The 26,201-nt window shown below is 42.6% G+C and overlaps 1 protein-coding gene across 5 annotated transcripts in view; it reads left to right on the top strand.

Moving 5' to 3' along the window:
• The window catches only part of CTNNAL1 (catenin alpha like 1), a 156,206-nt gene that overhangs the window by 62,354 nt on the left and 67,651 nt on the right, over nucleotides 1-26,201 (top strand). For all 5 annotated transcript variants that reach the window (XM_050938179.1, XM_050938177.1, XM_050938178.1 and 2 more), the window contains exons 4-7: nucleotides 4,690-4,809; nucleotides 19,218-19,307; nucleotides 19,613-19,783; nucleotides 22,769-22,969. In XM_050938179.1, coding sequence (XP_050794136.1) covers nucleotides 4,690-4,809; nucleotides 19,218-19,307; nucleotides 19,613-19,783; nucleotides 22,769-22,969 — 582 coding nt within the window. The remainder of the gene's footprint in view (nucleotides 1-4,689; nucleotides 4,810-19,217; nucleotides 19,308-19,612; nucleotides 19,784-22,768; nucleotides 22,970-26,201) is intronic.

The following is a 26,201-nucleotide window of genomic DNA, read 5'->3' as shown; positions in this document are numbered from 1 at the left end:
CATCTAGAGGATAATAGGGTTATAAAGACTATTCAACTCGGATTTTTCAAGAACAAATCATGCCAAAACAACCTAATTTTCCTTCTTGGGCAGGGTTTCTGACCTAGTGGATAGGAGGGAAGTAAATACACTGGATATAACTTGATTTTCAGTAAAGCTTTTGACACAATCTCACATGACGTTGTCATAAGCAAACTGGTGAAATATGGTCTATGTGAAATTATTGTAAGGTAGATGCACAACTGCTTGAAAGGCCATAAAAACTAGTTACCAATGGTTTGCTTTCAAACTGGGAGGGCATATCTAGTGAAGTCCCATTGGGGCCAGTCTTGGGTTTGGTACTGGTCAATATTTTCATTAATGGAATGAAGTATTAAATTGGCAGATGACACTAAGATGGGAAGGGAGTTATAAGCACTTTGGAGGGCAGGATTAAAATTCCAAATGATCGGGACAAATTGGAGAATTGGTCTGAATTCAACAAGATTAAATTCAGTAAAGACAAAAGCAAAGTACTTCAAATGCTCAACTACAAAATAGAGAATAACTGGCTAGACAATAGTACAGCTGAAAAAAATCAAGGGCTTATAGTGAATCATGAGTATGAGTCATCAGTGTGGTGCAGCTGCAAAAATGCTAATGTCACTCTGGAATGTATTAACAGGAGTTTTGTATGTGAGATGTGGGAGATAATTGTCCTGCTCTACTCGGCATTGGTGAAGATTCAGCTGGAGTACCGTATCTAGTTCTCGGTACCACACTTTAGGAAAGATCATAGAAGATTAGGGTTGGAAGAGACCCAGGAGGTCATCTAGTTCAATTCCCTGCTCAAAGCAGGATCAACACCAACTAAATCATCCTAGCCAGGGCTTTGTCAAGCTGGGCCTTAAAAACCTCTAAGGATAGAGATTCCACCATCTTCCTAGTGAAATAGTGTTTCGTAATATCTAACCTAGACCTCTTCCCCACTGCAGCTTGAGGCCGTTGCTCCTTGCTCTGTCATCTGCCATCACTGAGAACAGCCTAACTCCATCCTCAATGGAACCCCCCCTTCAGGTAGTTGAAGGCTGCTGTCAAATCCCCCTCACTCTTCTCTTCTGCAGATTAAATAACCCCAGTTCCCTCACCCTCTCCTCGTAAGTCATGTGCCCCAGCCCCCTAATCATTTTCATTGACCTCCACTGGACTCTACAATTTGTCCACATCCCTTCTGTAGTGGGGGGACCAAAACTGGACGCAATACTCCAGGTGTGGCCTCACTAGTGCCAAATAGAGGGGAATAATCACTTCCCTCGATTTGCTGACAATTCTGCTAATACAGCCCAATGTGCCGTTGGCCTTCTTGGCAACAAGGGCACACTGCTGACTCATATCCAGCTTCTTATCCACTATAACCCCCAGGTCCTTTTCTGCAGAACTGCTGCTTAGCATGTGGACAAGTCCAAGAAAGTCCAAACTGTTCCCTCTAAGGTGTGTGCTTGCGTAGCCGCCCAGGAGACCATCAAGGTCCATGCATCTGATTACTACAGCCCTACAGGCGTGTGCACACGGGTGTAGCCACAGTGGAGCGTAGAATGAGGTGGGGAATAGGGGGTAGGTGGGGGGCAGTGAGTGAGGTGGGGGGTGGTGATGGGGAGCATGAGGCATGCAGGTCTATGGTGGGGGGACACCTTGCCCCAGCCTTGGGGCTGTAGTGAGGAGAAACACCTGTCCCCCAGCTCCAGGGCTGCGGTGGGGACGGGAGAGAGGCCTTTCCCCCGCAGAGTCCCTTCTGCCCTCTAAGGCTCCTGACTGCACCCATACAGGAGCTCTCTCTCACACAGCTCCACCAAGCTTGCCCTCAGAAAGTGCTCACATCTGCAGCAGAGACGCATGTGCAAAATATCTGCTTTGCCTCTGCCCTGCAGCGTCCTCCTTGGCACCCGATCTCGCCGGATATCACAATAACAGATGTAAAATAAATCATACAGGAACCCCTCTGCTGGGCTCCCCTAATCCTGTGTCCAGGACCCTGCTGGGTTCCCTTATTACAGACAAATGGTCCCCTCCTGGTCATTTGCGCTGTTAAATCTCCCAGGCACTTTCTCCAGATGGAGAGTGCTTCACATCTGAGAGATGTCCAACTTTCCTTCTAAACACACACACACCATCCTGTCACCACATAAACCACAGCCAGCTCAGGCAGGCGTTTTTCTCACTTTCACTTTTCTATAGTTCCCCAATAAATGATCCTGAGTAGCGCTGTTCCTTTGTATAGGCAGCCAAGCTTCCAGACGTTACACATCAGATCTGGCAGCACCGACATAAGAATATATCAATATGTGCATTGCACATGTGTTGTTTGTTAAATATTTCTACCATGCAATTTTGCGACTGACAGACTTTGGGTGTTCAGTTGTGGATTACAGAATATATGTATATTTCTTCAGTTAAGTTAAACACACACACTCACCTCCTTGCTTTCATTCATCTGAGCGGTGCCTGCAGTAATCTAATAACCCGTTTTATAGGTCAGACAAGAGCCATGAAGATAGGAATTGGATAATGTACATGAAATCTCTTTTTTTCTAAGGGAGATCCTGAATTACAGCAATTAAATGTTTCTGTTCTTTGTTCTGCGATGCCTCTGTTTACACGTGATTTATGGGGATAAGCAGTATTTTATCTGCCAAAAATATATACCTTATTGAGTCTGAGCCACATCCTAAACCAAGATTTATATAAAACTGTGAAAGACCACAAATTACTACCTTTAACCAAATCAAAAATACCTTCAAGACATCATAGTTTTCATTTCCTTTGGGTGAGGAATCTCAGTTTAGATTCAGCTGTGCATGGCCAGCCACTAAAATTAAATTCTGAACAAAGGGAACTGCAACCTGAAATACGGGTTGCACATTATAGGATTTCATTGTTTTCTGCCCTTCCGAAAAGCCTGTTATGTGCATAAGACTTCAGTCTATGCATTTGCAATAGTGATAAGAAGCTATTCTAATAGGATTCCAAATCCTTAGCTATTGTAAATCGAAGTAGTTTCAGTGACATCCTGGTGCTGCACACCAGCAGAGGATTTGGCCCTAAATGTCAGATTCCAGGAAATCTGTATGATCCTCTTCACATATACCATTGGTACCTTTTTAAAAAATATATAGGTTTTTTGTGTCTATTGGTGGTGCACATCTGCACGTTACCTCAATATTGATGCTGCAAAAATCATTCTGGTAATGGATGGAAAAAATTAAAGGGAACATTGAGTCCAGAGGGGATCAACAAAAATGATAAAAGGTGTTCAGAAACCCTGACCTATGAGGAAAGGTTAAAAAAAAAAAACTGGGCATGTATAGTCTTAAGAAAAGAAGACTGAGGAGGGACCTGATAAGTCTTTAAATATGTTAACTGCTGTTTTAAAAAGGACTGTGGTCAGTTGTTCTCCATGTCCACTAAAGGTAGGACAAGAAGGTAGGGCTTAATCGGCAGCATGGGAGATATAGGTTTGATGTATGTAGAAAGTTCTTCTGAATGAAAGTACCTAAGCTCTGTAATAAGCTTAGAGAGGTTATGGAATCCCCATCATTGGAGATTTTTAAGGCTAGGTTGGAAAACTACCTGTAAGGGATGGTCTAAGGCAGTGGTCCTCAAATTGTAGGGCGCAGGGCCGCCCGCCCGCCCCAGGATGGCGCAGAGGAACTTTCAGGGAGTGTGGAGGGGAAGGGAGGAGTGTCACCCAGCCCTGACCGTGGTTCCCATCAGGTTCTGGGGGGTGGCAGAAAAAGTCTGGGCTAGGGTTACTTGGTCCTTCCTCAGTGCAGGGGGCTGGACTTTGATCTCTCAAGGTTCCTTCCAGCCCTACATTTCTACGATTCTTTTAAAAATCTGCCCTGAAGGTGTAGACCATTGGTTCTCAACAAGGGTGGAGGCTGTGAGCTGCTTTAGGCGGCTCACAGGGCACCGTGACTGGTGCCCCAAGCCCCAGTGCTTCCTGTGAGGCTAAAGCCTGGAGCTGTTGGCTGAATCCTGGAGCCCCATGCCCAGGCACCCCCACCATGGGGCTAAAGCCAGGAGCTGCAGGGCTAAAGCTCCCATAGGGCTGAAGCCTGCAGCCACGGGGCTGAAATAGGATGCTTGGACTTTGAAAATCGTTTTTAAAAATAGATAAACTGGATCTTCTAAAACTTATTTCTTCAGATACTGGGAGAAAAGAGAAATGGTTTTGTTCTGAGAGGAAGGGATTATAAAATGTTTATCCTTGTTGGCTTTCAGAACAAATGGGTCTCATTTTGAGTGAAACAGAATGATTAAAATATTTTTCCATCTACAAGAAAAAAGCTTTTTACAACTTCTTTCTTCATTTTTAACACTTGAAATAATGGTCCTACATAACCCAATTTATCTGTATAATCCAAGCACTCTGTCTCTCGACTAATAGCATTTGTTAGTCAAATTTCCTTCTTCTCTGTTTATCAAAAGAGCAGTTTTATTGAAAAGCTTTGTTAAAGATGAAATTAAGAAAGTAAATAATTACTATTCATTAATAGATAAAATGTAGCTTAATATGTAAATGTACGAAAATCTGCTTTAGAAGCTTCTGCATAACACTTTCTATACTTTTAGGAATTTTATCTTACTCTACTGCAGTTTTACAGGTTACCAATAGCCATCATAACTATTTTCTTCAACATATTATTACAGGTTCTTGCAACAATGGAACAGCTAGAGAAAGTGAGTAGTTTTCAAGAGTTTGTGCAAATATTCAGTCAGTTTGGAAATGAAATGGTGGAGTTCGCCCATTTAACTGGAGACCGACAAAATGTAAGTACTGATGAAAAGCTTCAAGGTTTATTCCAAGTAACTGTGACTTTTGGCTCTATTCAACAGTGGAGTCTGGATTCTTTTTTTAAAGAAAAATGATTGTGGTGTGACTACAAAAAACAATGAATCCTTATCCTGCAGATGTTTCCACAACCCAGTTTTCTCTCCCCTGCTCTCACTGAGGCGCACCATTCTTAGCGAATCACTTTCCAAAAGCAAGGGGAGGAGTTATGTAAATAGCCTGCTCTGGCATCTGATAACCAAATTGCCAGTATGTTATCATTTGAAAGCTGCCAAAACAGGTGCTTAACTCCATGTTCTTGTTACTTAATACCTTGTATGTAACACAAAAGAGCACCTTCTCAGCAGTCAAATGAAGACTGTGATCTGTTTGTGTATTTCTTGCTGAAGTTATTGCAAAATTTTGAGTTTCTTTGGAGAATGTGGCCTGATCACTGATGTTTAATTCTGCTTGAATCCATCAGCAACTGTTTTGAAGGAATATAAGGAAGCCAGGCCTTTTTCCTGAAATGGTCATTTTGTAGTTTGGGCTTCAATATGCTGCTGTCTAGTAGTTTTATCAGGGGGAAACATCACTGTCGGTGTTTTCATTATGTTTAATAACACTAGGCGTGTGAGCAAAACTTTAAGTATGTTCATTGTTCTCAAGGTGAAATGTCAACATCTCAGAGACACAAAGCATTGTTTCCTTTAATGTACTCTAGAAGCGTGACCTTGTGTCCTGCATTTGTTTTATAGTTTTTAAGATTGGAAAGGACCATTATGATGATTTATCTGACTATCTGCTTAACTCAGACCAGTTAATTTCACTCACTAATTCTTGCATCAAGCCCATTACTTCTGGCTGATGACATACAATCTTGTCATAAAGCACTTTTTTCTTTTTCTTTTCTTTTCTTTTTCTTTCTGCCTGTGTCTGTCTGTCTGTCTCCTCAACACTTGCTTAACTATTACCATGATCAAGGCTTATTATGATTAAATGTGAACACTTTTCCAGAAGCTTAATGAAAACTAGTTTGAGGGTATTTATACTTTTGCTATTCAGAAAACTATACAGTGATTGGGCTATTGAACATTACTTGATTTGTGAAAATTATTGTAGAATTATGCTAAGCATAGTAGTACTTTGCTTTTTTACAGCTAGATCTTGCAAAGGGATCCACTCTGGCAAACCCTTATGCCCACAATGAGCCCTGTTGAAGTCAGAAGTCTATGGATGTGGGTGCAGTTAAAGGGTTGGGGCCTTAGTCAGTAGCTTGACATTAGACATACAAATTTAACACATGCACTGTGTGCAGGGGTGTGGATGCAGAACTTCAAAAGTAATTCACATTTTTTTAAAGCTGTGCTCTACTCAGCTGCTACTAAAGACAGGTCAGAACTGTCTACGTAACAATTATGAGCGTGTTAGAGTACTGATGGAACACTGCATCTCGTTCTTTCTGTAAGGATGCTGAAAATGATTTTGTTTCAACTTTACTAGAGGCCAAATAATCTTAACTCCTTTTGAGGAGAACCAGTTATTGATGGCCATTATCAGAAATGAGTCATTTTCCTAGTAGAGACTGCCCTTGCTCTAAAGAGCTTATAGTCTAAATGCCCTTCAATACCAATAAGCGTTGAGGTAAAGGAATGCAACATAAACGTAAAGTGATTTCACAGATATAAGTACCTTTTGGTTAGCATCACTACATTTCTCTTTTTTAAATTTGTTTCCTGACTTTTTAAGTGTTTTCTAAGTAATGTGGGAAAACTTACATTTTGTTTTTTGAAGAAATTGCTTTCATATTTTTCATGTTGACAGGACAGTTTTTACATAATGCTTACTAAATATTGGTAACTGGAAAAGTTGTAGACACATTTTAAAAAAATGAAAGTTTATAATTTGCATAAATAAATGAGCCCTGAAAGCTAAAAACAGAGTGGGGTTAAAATCCCTAAAGATACCATTATTGCAGGATTCTGACTGCTTTGTCTCAGCTCGCTGCTGTGAGACAGGCAGAACTCTACACTCAGAGCAATAAAACTTTGAAGAGCTGTGGTAGGGACCACAGAACTTGACTCTAGCAATTCCTGAAGCCTGCCAGTCAATTCTGTTACCTGGTCAGTGAAAGGGTTCCTTCTGTAGCTTGCTACCTCTTTCTTATTTCTGGATTTCCTTCTAATTCAATCCTTAGTATATCACAAGAGCCTTCTTTTCCTGCTAAATCAGGAATTATCTGGAAAGTTTCAAGTGTGATGTTTAAGCTTTGTGTTGCATTACCATAAGCAGAGAATGATTGCCCTTATAAAGAGGGGATGGCGGCCCTTTTATGCTCACAAAACTCTTTCAGAGTTGGTAGAGGTCTGCTTGCCTCACACTAGGGGATTAAGACTAAATGTGAGAATCCTGCAAGATAACATCAGAGAGGCAGAATTATAAAGATAGTGACTTTCCTTTATATTCTATGTGGATATGTTTTTCAGTAGGGTTAAGCTTGTAGGAATTGCCTAAAAAATGCCGAGTACATAATGTCATTTGCTACAGAATCAGGTGCCTGAGTTCTAAAGGGAAGAAGTCTTTGTTGCTGTCCTGCAGAATTCTTAAGACTTCCTTCTCTTCTTTAATGCAACTCAGCAGCTGGAGAAAAGGAGGAGAGGTTACTTACCTGTACCGTAACTTGAGTTCAAGGTGTTTTATCCCGGTAGTGCTCCACCATAGGATGTGTGTGGGCCTGTGCATCTTCCACTGGAGATTGTAAATAGCAGTGTCCACAGTGGATTGCCTCATGCTCCCAGGGGAGGTCATATGGGGAGGCTTGGACCCATGCCCTGTCCCTTTCCTTCTAAGCTATGGTGGCTGGAAGACTCCACAGCAGATGGGAAGGAGGGCAGAAAGGTGGAGCACCCAGAGGGACAAAACATCCTGAGGAACTCAAGTTACTGTACAGGTAAGTAACTTCTCCTTGGACTGTATATCCCTATGGGTGCTTCACCAAAGGAGCCTCCCATGTGGCATGTGAATGTGGAGGCGGGTGCTAAGGAGGCGAATTCAAGACAGTTCAGAGGACTGCATCACCAAAGATAGAATCACCTCTGGATGCAGGTATGATCGTGTAGTGTTTGGCAAACGTGTGAACTAAGGACCAGGATGCAGCCCTGCAGATTTCTGCTGTGGCAGCATCCTAAAGGAGGGCTATAGAGAAGGACTGAGCCCTAGTGGAGTGGACTGTCAATTTGAGGGTGATGTATTCCATCAGTTTCTTAGTAAATTCAGATACGATGTGATACCCTCTGTGACAGTCTATACACCTATATTCACCTATACTGCAGGACTATGATAAATTTTATGCCTTATGAGATAAATTGCCTTATGAGAAATCATTTGAAAAACTCATAATTTGCTGATCATTATTGTCCTGGTTAATTGTGTAACAACATTGCACATAAAGCTATACGATTCCTCTGTATGGTATTACTAATACGTGTTCCAAGTCTGTGGGGAGCAGTTACAAACCAGTTCCCCAAAGGAAAAAAGGCTGACCAGCACCTCAGCCAAGTGTCAACAAAATCAAACGGACCATCAGTTGGTTAAGTGGCTGTTCTTTGGCAGGAAAGATGTGAATGGAAATCTACATCTTGACAAAGAAACAGCTTGAGGTTCCCATCCACAGAGACATGCTCTCTCCTGAACCTCTGCTGGTGATGATTCTCGAAGAAGATAAAGAACTATAAAAGGAGATACCCCAAATTATTCCTCCCTTTCTCTCTGTCCGTGGCATCCACAGTAGCTGAAGAACAAAGGAAACAGCTTTGGACTGGGAGGGGTCCTATCTGAAAGAAATTCAGCCAGTAAGACTATTGGAACATATGATGAGAGAGACTTTGCTTTTAATTCACTTAGCTTGTCAAGTTGGGCATTAGTTGTGTTTTACTTTTATTTTCTTGTAACCAATTCTGACTTTTATGCCTCATTACTTGTAACACTTAAAATCTGTCTTTTTTATTAATAAACTTGTTTTATTGTTTTATCTAAAGCAGTATGTCTGGACTGAAGTGTTCGGGAAACTTCATCTGGTATTACAGGATTTGTGCATATTATTTTCTATTAATAAAATGACAGATTTTATATGAGCTTGTATTGTCCAGGAGAGCGCTGGGCAGTACAGGATGCACATTTCTGGGAAAAGTCTAGGACTGGGAATTTGCTTGTGTCGCTCTGCACTGTAATTCATTAGTGGGTGGCAATAGCACTCGCACAATATAACTGGGAGTAACTTGCATGCTGAAGGCTGTGCGCACACGGACCAGGAATGGTAGTTATCACAGCAAAACAGTGTAAAAGGCATCCCAAGTTGGAGAACTGAGAGGACACAGCTATTCATCAGTCCAGACTATACCCTGTGTATTGTCAGTTTGAGTGGAAATTTGCCATCCATTCATCTTGACATTTGTGGAGGGCTCTCACCATCTAATTTGTGGAGAATATCTTCCTGCCTTGAGGTATGGGGCTTAGGATAAAATACTGATAAATGGATCTCTTGGTTGATATGAAATTTCACCTAGACTTTAGGAAGGAATTGAGGATGGGGGCGCAGCATGCCCTGGTCACAGTAGAAGATGATGTATGGTAGGTCTTCTATGAGTACTCTTAAATCGCCCATTGTTTTGGCCAAGCTGATGGCTATCAGGAATGAAGTCTTGAGGGAGAGATAGGAGAGTGAGCAGGTAGCAATTGGCACAAAAGGGGGCCATTCCTCAAGGCGTTGAGGACCAGGTTTGAGATCCCATAGAGGTGCAGAATTCTGGGTAAGAGGGAATAAAGTGTATAAACCTGTAAGGAAGTTGCCATGGTTAGACTGGCAAAGACTGAAACCCCTTTGATAGGTGAGTGGAAGGCTGTAATGGCTGCCAGGTGTCCTCTAACTGAATTCACTGACAGACATTGTGCCTTTAGGTCCAATAGGTAATATAGGATCACTGAGAGTAGCACTTCTGAGGCTTTCAAAGAGTGGTGACAGCACCAGGAATGAAAGTATTTTCACTTTTGCAGATAAGTCTTATGAGTAGTAGGTTTCCTGCTACACAAGAGGACTGACATAACATTAGCTGAGCAGTTCAACTCTATGCCCAAGAACTGCTGAGGAGCCACACTATTAGGTTCAGAGATGAGAGGTTGGGATGGTTCTGGGTGCTGGAACTCTGTGACAAGAGATTCTCTCCCCCACCAGTCCCTCCAAAGGAAAGGCAGAGAGGCATCACCACAGAGAGATGAAGCAGGTCTGAGTTCCACACTTGTTTCAGCCAAGAAGGTGCAATCAAAATAGCCATTGCCCTTTCTTGCTTCAGTTTGATTGAGGTCCTCAGGATTAGAGGTATAGGTGTATGAGCATAGAGCAGAATGCAGGACCAAGGTACCAGCAGGACATCTCCCATGGAGCTCTGGCTGCATCCTTCCTTGGACCAGAAAAGGCAACATTTCACATTTGAGGTTGCAAAGAGGTTTACATTCGGGAGGCCTCAGATGTGACAGATTCTGTGGAAGTAGGAGCTGTTGAGCTCCCGCTTTTGGTCCTGATGGGAGCTCCTGCTCATTGAGTCTGCAGCTGTGTTCTAAAGGCCCAGTAAATGAACTGTAGAGCTTTCTAAGTGGTGGAAGAGACACCAGTTCCACAGCCTTGGTGGTTTTGCAAGTAAGAATTGGGAAACTTTGAAAACTCATGGCAATCGGGGGAGGTCCCAGATGACTGGAAATAGGCTAATGTAGCATCCATCTTTAGAAAAGGGAAGGAGGAGGATCCAGGGAACCAAGGGCCAGTCAGCCTCACCTCAGTCCCTGGAAAAATCATGGAGCAGGTCCTCAAGGAATCAATTTTGAAGCACTTCAAGGAGAAGAAAGTGATCAGGAACAGTCAGCATGGATTCACCAATGGCATGTCATGCCTGACTAACCTAATTGCCTTCTATGATGAGATAAGTGGGTCTGTGGTTGAGGGGAAAGCAGTGGACGAGTTATTCCTTGATTTTAGCAAAGCTTTTGATACAGTCTCCCATAGTATTTTTGCCGGCAAGTTAAAGAAGTATGGGCTGGATGAATCAACTATAAGGTGGATAGAAAGGTGGATAGATCGTCGGGCTCAACGGGTAGTGATCAGTGGCTCCATGTCTACTTGGCAGCCCGTATCAAGTAGAGTGCACCAAGAGTCGGCCGTGGGGCCGATTTTTCAATATCTTCATTAATGATCTTGAGGATGGCATGGATTGCATTCTCAGCAAGTCTGCAGATGACACTAAACTAGGAGTAGTGGTAGATATGCTGAAGGTTAGAGAGGATGCAAAGGGACCTAGACAAATTAGAGAATTGGGCCAAAAGAAATATGATGAGATTCAACAAGGACAAGTGCAGAGTCCTGCATTTAGGATGGAAGAATCCCATGCACTGGTACAGACTAGGGACCGAGTGGCTAGGCAGCAGTTCTGCAGAAAAGGACCTATGGGTTACTGTGGGTGAGAAGCTGGATATGAGTCAACAGTTTGCCCTTGTTGCCAAGAAGGCTAACAGCATTTTGGGCTGTATAAGTAGGAGCATTGCCAGCAGATTAAGAGACGTGATCATTCCCCTCTATTCGACGTTGGTGAGGCCTCATCTGGAGTACTGTGTCCGGTTTTGGGCCCCACACTACAAGAAAGATGTGGAAAAATTGGAGAGTGTCCAGCGGAGGGCAACAAAAATGATTAGGGTGCTGGAGCACATGGTTTATGAGGAGAAGCTGAGAGCACTGGGATTATTTAGTCTGCAGAAGAGAAGAATGAGGGGGGATTGGATATCTGCTTTCAGCTACCTGAAAGGGGGTTCCAAAGATGATGTATCTAGACTGTTCTCAGTGGTGGCAGATGACAGAACAAGGAGTAATGGTTTCAAGTTGCCGTGGGGGAGGTTTAGGTTGGATATTAGGAAAAAATTCTTCACTAGGAGGGTGGGGAAGCGCTGGAATGGTTTACTTAGGGAGATGGTGGAATCTCCTTCCTTACTGGTTTTTAAGGTCCGGCTTGACGACACCCTGGCTGGGATGATTTAGTTGGGGATTGGTCCTGCTTTGAGCAGGGGGTTGGACTAGATGACCTCCTGAGGTCCCTTCCAACTCTGATATTCTATGATCTTTCTCTTCTTCGTTACGTAGTACATAGTTGTCCCGTTGTCCTCAACATTACCCCGATAGTGGTGCCTGCTGTGTCATGAAGGAGGTGCTGATATGCATAGCAGACTGCTCTTAGGTTCAGGATGTGGATGTGGAATGATATCTCGTATGGGGATCATTTGCCCTGTGCTCTGGCACTTCGTTCATGCGCTCCCCCACCCCAACCCAAGAAAGAAGTGTTTGTGATGAGAATTTTCGAAAGTGGTAGATTTTCAAAAGTGGTATTCAGGGGTTGTTTCCAGTGCCTGAGAGAGTCTAGTACCTATAGAGGCACAGTGATTGATTTGGAAAGATTGTGTCTCTCTGAGGTGTATGTAGGCCTTAGCCAGGCCTGAAGGCATCTGAGATGCAGTCTTGCATGTGGTATAATGAACATGGAAGCTGACATGTGATCTAGGATTGTAGACAGGCCCTTGTAGTTGTTTGGGGGTTGTGCTGTAGAGCAGAGTTCAGGCTGGATATAGTGGAAAAATCTGTCCTCAGGCTGGTAAACCCTGGTGGTTAGACTTCATCAGGGCTGCACTAGACTCCCTGTCTGCTGGACACTATTAACGTAGACTTCTTTTAGATTGATGCAGAGACCCAGAAACTGAAATAGGGCTATGGCCTTGGTCGTTGCTGACTGGGCTTCTTGGGTGGAGCGGCTTCTAAGGAGCCAGTCGTCCAGATATGGAAAAAATGTGATGCCCCACTAGCACAGGTGAGACGCTATTGCTGAGAGGACCTTCATAAAGACCCTTAGGACCAGGGATATCCCAAGGGAAGGACACGGTTTTGGTAATGTTCTGAGTCCATTGCAAAAAGCAAAGAATGCTTGAGTGAGGGATGAACAGACACATGAAAATCGGCATCTTGGAGGTGGAGGGCAACAAACCAGCCCCCTGGTTCTTTGGGTGGGTTTATGGTAGGTAGCATCACCATCCTGAAGTACTATAATAGGATGTACGTGTTCAGATTCCTGAGCTCTAATATCAGCTTCCAACCGTCACCTCTTTTGAGAACTAGGAAATATTTGGAATAGAAACGCTTTCCAACAAATTGAGAAGGAAATAGCTTGATTGCCCCTAAGTGTGGGAGAGATTGGACTTCTTGCATTAGAAGATCTTTGTGAGAGAGATCCCTGAAGAGGAAGAAAGGAAGGATGGGCGGGATAGAATGGCAATGAATGGAGTATCCTAGAATCCACTTGTCTGTGGTGATAAACTCCCAGATATGTAGGGAATGGAATGGGCAATCTCTAGGAGGAGGATAGATGGCAGAATGGTGCAGTTAGTAGGTCTGTAGGAAAAGGTTGTTTGAGTCCTTTGACCATATTGTTAAAATAATCACTTAGAGAAAGGTGCAGGCTGGGTGGTTGTAGAGGAGGGTAATCCTTTTCTGGGGGCTTTGTAGACTTGTTGCAGATTGTACTAGAATGGTGGCTAAGGACTGTGAAGCCATGTCAGTGTCACTGAGCGTAGCCTACAGGGAAGCTTTAGCAGTCAACTGAGCCTCTGAAATGAGGGCTGGAAATTGTTCATTTTGCTCTTGTGGCAGTTTGTCATGGTATAATTCCCCACTCTGAACCTTAGCGTCCAAAAGATGGGGTACCAGCATGAATTCCTCTAAGCTTAATTACCAGCTTAGTACTTGTAGTGCTGCCACCAACCAGGAATTCCAGTGCCTGATACACTCTGGTCCCTCCAAAACCTTGCCCAGGGACCCCCAAGACCCAGACCCTCTGGATCTTAACACAAGGAAAGTAAACCCTTTCCCTCACCTTTCCCTCTCCCAGGCGTCCCCTCCCTGGGTTACCCTGGAAGATCACTGTGATTCAAACTCCTTGAATCTTAAAACAGAGAGGAAAATTCACCTTCCCACCTCCTTCTCTCTCCCCCTCCCAGATTCTCCCTGAGAAAGAGAGTAATCCTAACAGAGAGAGAAAATTAACCTTTCACTCCCCCTTCCCTCCTTTCTCCACACTAATTCCCTGGTGGATCCAGACCCAGTCCCTTGGGGTCTCACCAGAATAAAAAAACAATCAGGTTCTTAAACAAGACAAGCTTTTAATTAAAGAAAGGAAAAACAGTAAAAATTATCTTTGTAAATTTAAAATGGAATAGGTACAGGGTCTTTCAGCTATAGACACTGGGAATACCCTCCCAGCCTAAGTATACAAGTACAAATTAAAATCCTGTCAGCCAAATACACATTTGAACTCCTTCCAACCAAATACACATTTGCAAATAAAGAAAACAACCATAAGCCTAACTCGCTTTATCTACCTTGTAGTCACTATTCTGAACTTATAAGAGCCTGTATCGGAGAGATTGGAGAGAAAACTGGTTGTACGTCTGGTCTCTCTGAGCCTCCAGAGTGAACAACAACCAAATTCTAACAGCACACACAAACTTCCCTCCCTCAAGATTTGAAAGTATCCTGTCCCCTTATTGGTCCTCTGATCAGGTGACAGCCAGGCTCACAGATCTTGTTAACCCTTTACAGGCAAAAGTGATATGAAGCACTTCTGTTCTATTAACTCTTACTTATCTGTTTATGACACAGTTGTTCTAAAAAATGAGCAAACTTTGAATAGTTGTTAAAAATCATATTTTACCATCAAGGTCTGGTAGTTCACGACTTGAAACTGATGAGCAGCTGACAAACAGCTTTTCCTACTCAGGAAATGTGTGTCTCTAGACACCACCTCAGAAGGAGAGAATCTGTAGCGGGCTTGACAGTCATTGACCATGTCTACAACCAAAGAGCTGGGGGACAATGAGAGAAGAAATACTCCATTCCCTTGACTGGAATGTGATATTTTTATCCGACTCTTTTAAGTAGATGGGATAGTGTCATAGATTACATGCTGGTGATGACAGTGCCTCATTGATGGGTAGGAATATCTTACTCTAGGGGGATGATATGTAAAATGTCCACCTGGGAATGTTGAGGCTCCTGTATGTCCTCCAGTGGAATCTGGAGGGGTTCTGCTAACCACTTCATTAAGTCCTGGAAGGCCCTAAAGTCATCTGCATAAGAAGGCGATGGCAGCGGCAGCATTGTTGACTTGTCAAGGATAAGGAAAACATGGGTGAAGGGGGTAACCCTTTGTTTGGTGGCTCTCGCTCCTCATGAGTCTCCTTGGGTATCAGGGAAACATTCAGTACTGGTGGGCTATTTTGCAGTGCCAGTGGCTGTTGCAGTACTGGCAGGTGTTCCTGTTGTTGTTTCTTGTAGGCTGGTACCCTTGGGTGCCATAACCTATCTAGGCATTCCAGTAGTCTCACTGTAGAGGTGGGTAGGTGAAGGATCCCCACAGGTATTTGTGCTCAGAGAACCTAGGGCATCTGCTGGGCTCTAGAAAGTCTTCCTCAGGGTATGTCTCTAGAGGCATGGTGTGGTAACTGTTGAGATAGAGCCCTGTATGAAAACCTCAGATTCTGAGGATGTCATCTTCCGAGTTGAGTGATGAGTCTTTGAGCATCGATACTGGTACTGGAGGCAGTGAATCAGGTCTTGTTTTTGCGAATAAGCGTTCAGTAACCAACTGTTGAAGTGGCAGTGGAGAAGAGTCTATTACAGTGCCCCTTAGGAGAGGGTACTGCAGTTTATCTGAGATGGGATCCTTGGGAGAAAGAAATCTGGAGGGCATTGGAGGGCTATGATAATGAGCAGTAGGAGCCTAAGGTGGTACCAGGACCTGAAATGGGGATGGTTGCAGAGCTAGAGGTGCATGTGGTAGTGGAGCAGTGGATAAGGTGCTTAGAGTGGTTATGTAAAGAGGAAGATGATACCGAGAGATCCAGCAGTTGGTCTGAATGGTCTCTCTGGCTCCAAGAGGATGTCTGTACCAGTGCCCTTGAAGTGGTCTTCTTAAGAGTCTCTGGTCTTAGATGAATCTCACTGCCTAGAGGTGTCACATGGTACAGAGGAAGATGCCTCTTGGTGCTGCTTCATTGATGATTTCTCCAATTGTGACGACATCTGGGTACTAGAGTCAGCTGGAGCCTAGGCTGTACCCATTAGTCTGCTCTAAGAGGTGACTTACTCCTCTTTCAAGAGTCTTTGGTGGGGAAAAAGGAGTTTTCTTCTCTAAGTGGCCTTCATCTCTGAAACTGCCCCAGAGCACTGGAAGTCACTGGTATGGCCTGAGAGGTTGAGCCCTATGTACTGGGCAGGGGGAGGGAATCGGACCCTGTGGGAGATAAGGAGCATTCTATTGGGAAGAGCTTGAGTCTAGTGCCTCTGTCCTTGTGGGACCTGCCCTTAAACTCCGTGTAGACTTTGCATTTGGATGGGATATGAGATTCTTCAAGGCAGTGTAGACAGCTGGAGTACTTGTTGCTATGAGGAAAAGATTTGTGGGCAGGTTTGATAGAGCTTGTACCTTTAGGCATAGTCCAGGGAAGTGCCATAGACCACAAAGCCTGCAAGGTCAAGAAATTTAGGAAGGGGGAGCCCCGCAAGCATAAAATTGTGTTACAACTAAGAAAAATTAACAGAACTAGAAAAAATAATAAAATAAATAGAGTTATTGAAGCAAATAAGTAAGAAAAGTGAAAAATCAGCTAGGAAGCAGCATTCTTCAGTTGCTCTCAGGTTGTTGAGAAGGAGTTGGAGCAGCGGTGATCTTCATAGAGATATTATTATGATATGATTATGGCATAACTATGAGGTATGTAAGATATCATTGAAAAGATTATGATTCACTCAATATGATTGTCCTATTTGTATACATTTATCATTTTGGTGTCTGAAGTCAGGAATATTGTCTATGCATCGATTACAAATGTGTTTACTCCTGGGGAATGCCCACTAGGCAGAATGCAATCAGTCTAGATAGCTGGCTTGGAAGGGCCATTAGGGAGAACAGTAGGTTTTAGAAGAAGCTAATCTCTCACTGGGGAGCCTTCCTGAGGACGCTACAAACAGCCTCTAAGTTATGGCTGCTGTGACCTTACAGGGACATGTGACCAAGTCACATGACACTGGTCTCCATCTTGGAATACCAATGTTTTTCCACTGAAAGGTGTGGGAACTAAGCTTGGAGACAAAGGGTTTCCACCATATGCAAAAGCTATTTTAAGGCAGGGGAGTGACATCATCGTAGTTCTTCACTGACTCCCTGCCCAAAGAGACTCCTGAAAACACCCGAGGAAAGAGGACTGAACTGGGGGGGGAAGGGCTGAACTGAGGCTAGAGGGATTTATGAAGGGAATGGTGCTTTAAGCTGCAAGCAAGTGCAGCTTGCCCTTTAAGAATGTCAGCAACTGGCTTAAATCATCATTTAGAGTGAGAATTTGATACTTTCATATTCAATCCCTTTAGTATATTAAGCTTAGATTATGTTTTTGTTTGTTTGCTAGGTAATCTGCTTTGATCTGTTTGCTGTCTCTTATAATCACTTAAAATCTAACTTTTGTAGTTAATAAATTTGTTTTTTGTCTAAAACCAGTGTGTGGAATTCATAACTTGGGGCAGAAAGCTATGAATATTCCTCTCAACACTGAGGGAGAGGGTAAATTTCATGAACTTACGCTGTACAGTTCCCTGTGCAGCACAAGACAGTATAACTTGTGGTTCACCTTCCAGAGGGGGTGTGCACCTGAGAAGCTGGTAAGTGCCCTAGCTGTATAGCCTTCCCATGCAGGGGCTGGTCAGAAAGCCTGTCTGCATGTTACTACAGCTGGGTGTGTCTGGTGAAAGTATGAGACTGGGAGCATGTCTGCAGCTTGTCGCAGCATTATAGGGTTAGTGGGAGCCCAGTCTGGTGGGTTGAGGGGCTCAGTGGTACCCCAGTTCCGGATGGCACCCCATGAGACCATCACACACCCCCAGCATAAAATTGTGCTACAACTAAGAAAAATTAACAAAACTAGAAAAAATAATAAATTAAATAATATTTGAAGCAAATAAGTAAGAAAGGTGAAAAAGTATGTAGAAAGCAGCATTCTGCAGCAGTTGCTCTATTTTGAGCCTCAGGTGGTTGAGAAGGAGTTGGAGCAGTGGTGAGTCTGCACCTAGCTATATGCCCTCGCCTGGGAGCACTAGGTACTGCACTGTGCAGGCATAGGCTTGTGGACGCTGCTATTTACAATTTCCATTGGAGAGTTCACAGACAAGTGTACAGCCTGCGGTTGTGTACCCACATGATTATCTGCTCAAAGAAGAATTTAAGAGTATTTGAGCTGGAGTGATGAAAGGGCTCTCTGTTTTTTAAAGATTAAGACACTGTGCAACTGTGTTCTGCTGGTGTGTGAAAGACTTTTTTCATCTTTAACTCTTTGCTTTTGTAATGACTTTAATGTGTCTTGAGCATCTTTCCTCTCTTCAGCTCATAGCCCTCAAATTCTCTCCTCTTGCAGGGCTTACTTTCCATGGGCTAAGTGACACACATCTCTCTCTGGGGAAGTTCCTGACAAATTTCTGTTACTACTGAGTTCCTCTCTGTACAAACAGATTGGTTTCTAGCAAAGCCAGTTAAGTGTTTCATCAAGTAAAATTTTATGCACTTAATATTTTAACCCCCAAGGTTGTAATTACACTATACTATTATTCTTTTTAAAAGAAGAATAATTTTATAGCATCTTTCTTTATGAAGATTTCACATTTTTTAGTTTGGCAAGCTTTTCAAAGGTGACCTAACAAAAAAGCACTGGGTTTATGCTTTTTGTTTGCTTTATGATGTGTTGAGGATCTGATTTCTCCCTCTGCCTTTCCCTCTCACTTCTCTGCACGTCGTTTTATTTTGGGATGGATTTTTTTGCTTGGTTTTTACATTAGAAATGTCATGTCTTGCCTTCCTGTTTTATTCAAGAGGACTCCTTTGGATTAGCAAATTAAAGGAGTGGGAGCTTTCTTAGGACATAGCTGGAGGATCTGGGATATTGAATATATCAGAGACCTTTTCTTTCAGGAGTTTGACTCAAATGAATGTTAACAGAAATAAAATATAGTTTTCAAATAGTCCAAAATAAAATGTCTTACCCTTCAGTTGCTCAGGTTTCATTCTTTTGTGTTTTGTGATGTAATAATTCTGCATGTACTCTAGATTTCCAAGAAGGTGTCTGTTGGGAATAGACTGATATTTCAAGACTCAGACATCATAAAGCAGCTTAAAAAAAAGACAACTTTTTCCTTTTGGTTGGTCCTTTTCTTTCTTTATAGGTAGCTAATTTCTTCAGCTATCATCCAAGAATACTTAATGTTTTCATTTTATTTACATAGGATTTAAAGGATGAAAAGAAAAAAGCTAGAATGGCAGCAGCTAGGGCTGTTCTTGAGAAATGCACCATGATGCTTCTCACTGCTTCAAAGGTAAGACTTCACGTACTGTACTCAATGTTGGTGAACCACAGATTATAGTAGCTGGCAGAATAAGGTAATGCTGTTTCCACAGCTATGTTTATAAAGATTGCAACAAAAGAAATTTGAATGTAAAATGATGTTGGGGAGAGGCTTTTCCATGAGTAGTGCTAAAAATGTTGCCATATGCAATAGTAAGTTAATTGAATTTGTAATAACATTACACATTTTTGCTTTAGGCTGGGTATGGAAATGAGTATTTATTTCATTATACTACACATGGACTTTTGGGTAATATATTAAATTTATTTTTAAAGACATGTCTGAGGCATCCTGACTGTGAATCTGCTCGTTTAAACAAAGAAGGAGTGTTTCACCGAATGAGATTAGCTTTGGAGCAGGTAATAGAGATCGTAACTGACTCTAGACCCAGTGGAGAGAATGAAATGGCCGCCATAAGTATATATACGAGCATCAAAGAATTCAAGGTAAGGATAAAGACAGTATTATTATTCTATGACTTAAAATAATGTGATTGCAACATAAATTTAAAAAATACATATGTACAATGGGAAGCTAATTTCTCTGCACCTTGAATGAGTGGCAGTTTCCAATATCAGGCCTTGCACAGAGCTCCCAGAAACTCATTATAGCTTGAAAAAAGATGGTTATGGTTTGTCTGATGCTGCCACTGTACATCTGCTAATATTGCAACCACTTCCAACACGCAGGGGAGTAGATCAAAATGTATTCAGATCTATATGCTATGTTGAAGTGCTGCTCTCAACTCACCCCACTATCTAGGCCGCTTAGGAGGGTATGTCTACACTCACTAACCCCTGGCTCTGACACAGGTTTAAGGCCAAGCCCTGCTTCTGTCCACATTGAAATCGTTCACTCAGACCCACAGACCCTGCTGGCATGGGGGAGGTGTATGTCAGAGCCTCAGTCCCCCTTGAAATGATTCAAAGCCTCAGGCATTGCTATGTGGCTGCTAGGTCAAGTCCAGGTTGCTGCATTCAGGTTTGGAGAGTCCAACAACGATATTCCCCAGTTCCCTGTAGCTGTGTTTCCTAGCCCTTCAATCCCAAAGCTTTCAACTCACTTCCCAGGAACTGAAAGCAACTTCCCAGTTCAAATGCAGCTGTTTGGCGTTTAACCCTTCACTTCCACATGGACTGCTCCACTGGAAACACAGTCAGTGCCAGCATGTATTTGAATGGCCAGCAGTAAGATCAAGTCCTGCATCAAGCACATTGCTAGCTGGCCAGAGAAACACAGCTGGATTCTAGTTAAACTCTGGTGCAAAGTGAGCAAAACATTCAGCTTCATCAAGAGCGCAAGAAATGATCATGTCTGTGAAACTGTACCCAAGTGGATGGCAGTGTTGGAGATCAGTTGGACAGCAGAACAGTGTAGAGAATGAATAAAGCAGCAAGTCAACGATGTTAACGTCCCATTCCAGGACCTTCCTACAGCTACTGAGTGTATAGCTGAACCTTCTTTTGCTAGGCCCTTTGAAATGGGGATATGGTTTCATAAGCCATGGCAACAGGTAAGTGGGATCTCCTAGAATAACAGTAGGGACAGTGACTCCATTTATCAGAATGTCATTCAATGGGAATAATGTCCCAGCTTCTCCATGAAGGTAAAGTCTTGATCTCTAGAACACCCTGGCATCATTCACCCTGCCAGTGTGTCGGACATTGGTGTCCATGAATCGGCCCCCGTGGTTGACAAGGGCCTGCATAACGATGCAGTAGTACCTTTGTGGTTTATGTACTCATGCTTTCAGCGTATAATTTATAGGCATGAGTCCCTCTGTGGTTCTGGTGCAGATTGGAAAACTCATTCACTGAAAGCCAGCAATTATTTCAGGAACATTTGTAATGCCCATCACCTTTGGGTACATCCTCTGCCCAGAAACCTCTGCCACAACAACCCTCACAGTTGATTTGCCAATTCCAAACTATAGTAGTCTGGTGGCTATTCCATACCTATGGTATAGCGATCTCTGTTTGGACTAGCATGACCTCCATTATATGGGTGTCCTGGTGCTGGAAGGTAGGGAAGGCTGATCACAGACCTCCAGGAATAACTGCTTCTTCATGCGAAAGTTCAGGACTTACTGCTGGTCATTCTCATCCAATCCCTGCTCCAGAAGCACTGGTATACATAGGGGAAATCTGCGACTAAGGCAAAAGGTATGAGCAGCATCAGCTGGGTTGCAGCTGGAATGACAATACCCTTATATCTGCTCTGGCTGCTGGGAGTATACGGACACAAAATGGGTTGGCAGGATGTGTTCTTGGGGTAAAACCACCCAAAACACTCAATTAACTCCCATGGGACAGACAGACAAGTTCTCCCACAACCCTCTGTGAACCAAGCCCTAGAGCAACTACAGCTGGCAAGAGTGCAATAGCCCACAAACCCACAAAAGCTGAAGTTGTGACTTGGGTCTGCTTATTGTAGTATGGATGCGCCAGCATGGCTGTGGGGCCTGCATTTCCAATGCATTGTGGATGTTCAAGGGCAGACGTGGAAATGCCAAATCTGCAGGCATGGGTCACACAGGTCTGGGCTTAGTGTGCTGTGTAGATGTACCCATAATGTCTCAGCCAGCATTTTCCTAAAATAAGTCATTAGGAGGTGAACTAAGGAAGCTCCTAGTTGATAACTGGTAATTAAACTTTTAACATTTTAAAATCTACACACTAAAAACATCACCCTTCTGTGGAAAGAGTGTAAAACAGCAAACTGTCATTTTGAAGAAACTGTTCTAATGCAAAATCATCTCTTCTGCTCATTTAATCTTGCTCTTCTAAAATTCCATTGGATATCACATCCCACTGAGAACATGTTTCTGATTAAAGGGATGTCTTAGCTGAATATTTGACAGTCTGTCCTGCCCAAGATTTATTCCTGAGGATGGCAATCAGGGGAGAGGCTGGCCCTTTGCATCCTGACTTTGATCTTATCTGATATATCCATTCCCTGGAGATTGTGCTACTCTTTTTTCCATATCTCTGCACCTAAAATTTGGTCAAAATTCCCATGATGCAGCTGCCCAAGAATATCCACTTTACTATATGTAAATTTTTATAAACATTTTGAATGCAGACGGATGTGTAAAAGACCGCAAACAAAACTTGAATACCACATTGTTTAGCAACAGTCATTAGATTGGGTTTATCTTAGTATTCACAGCAGAACTATTATAGTACAGAAATATTGAAATATGCTTAACTTTGCAGTTTGTTTCAGTGGTGAGACATAAATTATGTTGCTAATGGTGCTAGTAGGTGAAGAAAGAAAATGGATGGCTGCGGGTGGGTAAAATAATTTCTCATTGTTAGAAAGTGCTAACAATAGGCTAAAGAAAAGCTGAAGGGTGGGGAAAAACGCACAATACATCCGCTATCTGTATTTACGTGAATGATTCATAGAGACCTGAATTTTATCCTTTACAGAATAAGGTGGAAGGTCTACGGGAGAATCTTTATTTTTTCTCTAAGGAGAATCTTTCAACAATGCTGGAACTCATTCTGGAACACACAGAAGATTTTACTGATTCTGCCTACACCAGCCATGAGCACAGAGAACGCATCTTGGAGCAGTCCAAGCAGGCTAAAATGGAACTAGAGCAGCTGGTTTCAGTGTGGATGCAAGCTGTAAGAGCTTTTTAGCAAAGTAAATCTTTTCATCTATACTTTGGAAAGAAAAATATGTTTTTTAGACTCTTTTTTGGCTTAAGAAAACAGAATGTATATAATATGTCAAAAAGGAGTTCATTATAACGACCTCTACCCCAGTCCTCTACATCACTCTTGCAGACTTGAGGATATTTTAGTTTTCCATTGTTTTAGTCTGTCTGCTTCTCTGCCCCCCTAATGCTCTGAATTCTGGCCACCATCCTTGTGGTGAACAATTTCATGGCATTCTTTTCAGAGTCAGTTGCTCTTTATTTGATTAAAAGAATTACTGTTGAGTAATGAGATAATTATTTACTCTCTCTTTTGGGAAGAGAGAAAATAATTATCAGCTTTTTAATTAAAAAGAAAAGTAGTAGCCAGTGGAATATTTTAAATTAAAATATACTAATGGGACACTTAATCATGTGTCCTAGTTTTCCAATATTTTTAGTGTTCAAAAATAATTTGCTCCTTGTGGAGGTTTTAAATTGGTATAGGCGGTCAGTTTTATTTGTTTCACTGAAACTCAGTGTACAGGCTAATTCAGAACATTCAAAACTTTTGAAAGCTAAATTCCCTTTCAGGAATATGAAAACAATTGTGCAGCCCTGTCAGCCCCCCGATGTAATGTTGAAAGTCTACTCAGAATGAGTGTGCACTCAAATGGGCAGACATCGCACTCATATTTGGCTCACGTTTTCAAGATTTTCTTCCTAATTTTAACAGGTAGAAACTGATGTTTTTAACAGAAGCTGAGTCTCTAGAGAATAATTGAGAGCCTGGGTTCTCCCCGGTTGGCTCCTCTGTGCTTTCCCAGGCAGAGTGTCCCACACTTTGGAAAATATTGGGTTAATCTGTAGTCCAGTTAAAAACCTTACTTACTGTTTACTTTTTTAAAAAAAATTATGGACTGATATTTAAAGCTTTTGAACAAGGATCATATGTGACTCATGTCGAAGAATACACAAGCAACATACAGAAAGAGAGTCACTTGTAACGTAACTGTCTATCAAGTACTTTGTCTTATACACAGAATTCTTGAGTCTGGAACTGATGATTATCATGCCCACAAATGCTACAAAAGTAGCTAACTGGCTAAACATATTGGTTCCCCCTAAACTCTTCCTATATAATCTGGTAACTGAAACACAGCCCCAGAGTTGCTGCTTCTGTGCCATGTGGACCAGCTCTTCACAGCAGCTTTGGTCTGAGCTTGAGGATATAATTTGTAGACTTGGGTTTTGATGACAAACCTGTATTCCTTACTGTTCCTTTCTCATCTCCTCCCCAGTAGCAGTGTGTATTAGCTGTGGAGTTTAATAGTATGGCCAAAACAATGCATCTTGAATGCAAGCATAATATATTGTCCAAAGATGGCTGTGTGTGACCATCCATTTTTGGAGATGAGTGACCATTTGGGTCCCTGCAGCAAGTGGAGCACTGTCCATTGCAAAGATGGACAAAGGTGCTTGCTGTAGGGAATATAGACTGACTCTGGCCAAAGGGCATCCTCTCTGTATTTGTGATCTTGCTAAGCCATCAAACCCAACACTCATAACCTCCACTCTGGTCCCGAGTCTGGTAGTTCTTCATTCTACACTGGAAACCACAGCTCCCAGTATGGTCCTCTGTGGGTGCTTGTCTGCCCAGAGATTTTCATTTTTCTTAATGAGATGCTCCTCCCATGGCTATGTTGCAATCATTGACTCTCTCATTATTGTTTCTGTGGGAACTGTGATTGGGAAGAGCCCTCGCTGATGATGGTTATTCCCTGCCTGCTGCCGCCCTTGTGACTCCATAGGTTTCAGACAATAGGTCCCTGCCTCCTCAAATGGGTGTAACCCATCTGAATGCACTCTGTCCTCTTCAGGATGTCCTCCCAGAAAAAGGGTGTTGAAAGATATATGAGCCTCTGAAGGGGAATCTTAAAGGTCTCATATGCTGAGGAAGCAGAGGTCTCATACCTTTGTCTCCTGTGTGGGTGATTCAGAGTCTGCAGCCAGGAGTTCTTAGTTGTTCCTGTTCTTAGTTCAATAGTAGTGGAGTTTCATGAGCTTATAAGTTACATAATCACTTGCTGATAGTCAAGGAGTTTAATTGTCTCATGTGAATCAATTAGGTGTTGAAGAGACAGCCTGCTCATGAGAAGACTTGCCTAGTAAGGATGCTTTTAAAACGAAAAATATGAAAAGGGATTTTACCATCTTCTGTCAGTGTTATTAGGAAACATTAATTCTGAATGGTAGATCCCTGCTAAAATGATATGTTAGCAATATCCTCCACAGGCCATGCTTAATGCCTGAAATGGATGCCACTGTTGGCTCTTTCCCTTTTAAGGCACAGTATGTGCAGCTCTGTGAGTAGCCATTTCCTGCTTTATTTCTCCTCCAGTTTCTCTCCTGAAGAGTTACTGCCCTGTACAGTACTGTAGAGAGAACACTAGGACACATGAAGAGGGTCTGTGTTTACTAACAGTACTCTGCAGAACTGCTTGTGACATTAAAAGATTTTCATTTAACTCCCTCCTTTGTCATAGCTAAGAGACAGATCTGGCTGCTGTCCAGCATACCACACTGTCCCTTAAAACCAGCAGTCCCAGGTACTGTTTAATAGTAACTACATGTTCAACAAAGCCCTTGATACCAGAGGTTCTTAAGAGAGTCACAGACCTTTCAGGAATCTTCAACTGTTCCTTCCTTCCTTAAACTCTGCATTAGATTAAAAAAATCCCAAAACCGTAATCTTTGATATTACTTGTGATTCAGCAAAGTTGTCATCTTGTTTCTTCTGCACTGTGGTAGCTAGGAGACGTATTAGGCTACTGTCCATTTCTAGAACCCACCTGATTCAGGAGCCCAGGCACTGGAGCTTGGGCCATGGTGTAGATTACGTATACAGATTTATAATTCAGTTAATTGGGTTGTTTGAGGGTTTATGCTGTACCTCTAGTACTTATCTTGTTCCAGGCAACAGCTGAGAGGTGGCAGTTCTTTTGCTGGCAGTAGTCAGTTGAGCCACAGATTTGGGTAAGCTCTCTGAGCCTCAGGAAAATGCAGGTTTAAATGCCTCTGTCCTGGGGCAACAACATAAAAGATCTTTCTTCTTTCCTCTGTTGCTTCATGTTTAAAGTTCTCTTGCAGGTGCTTCTGGGGAATCCTAAGCAAGATAAAGCTTTACTAGCACTCTACTAGTAATCACTAAAGCCTGACAG

The sequence above is a fragment of the Gopherus flavomarginatus genome, chromosome 2 (assembly GCF_025201925.1).
Source record: "Gopherus flavomarginatus isolate rGopFla2 chromosome 2, rGopFla2.mat.asm, whole genome shotgun sequence".
Lineage (NCBI taxonomy): Eukaryota > Metazoa > Chordata > Testudines > Testudinidae > Gopherus > Gopherus flavomarginatus.
The sequence above is the reverse complement of the archived record's forward strand: the minus strand, read 5'-3'. Positions and strand labels throughout refer to the sequence as shown.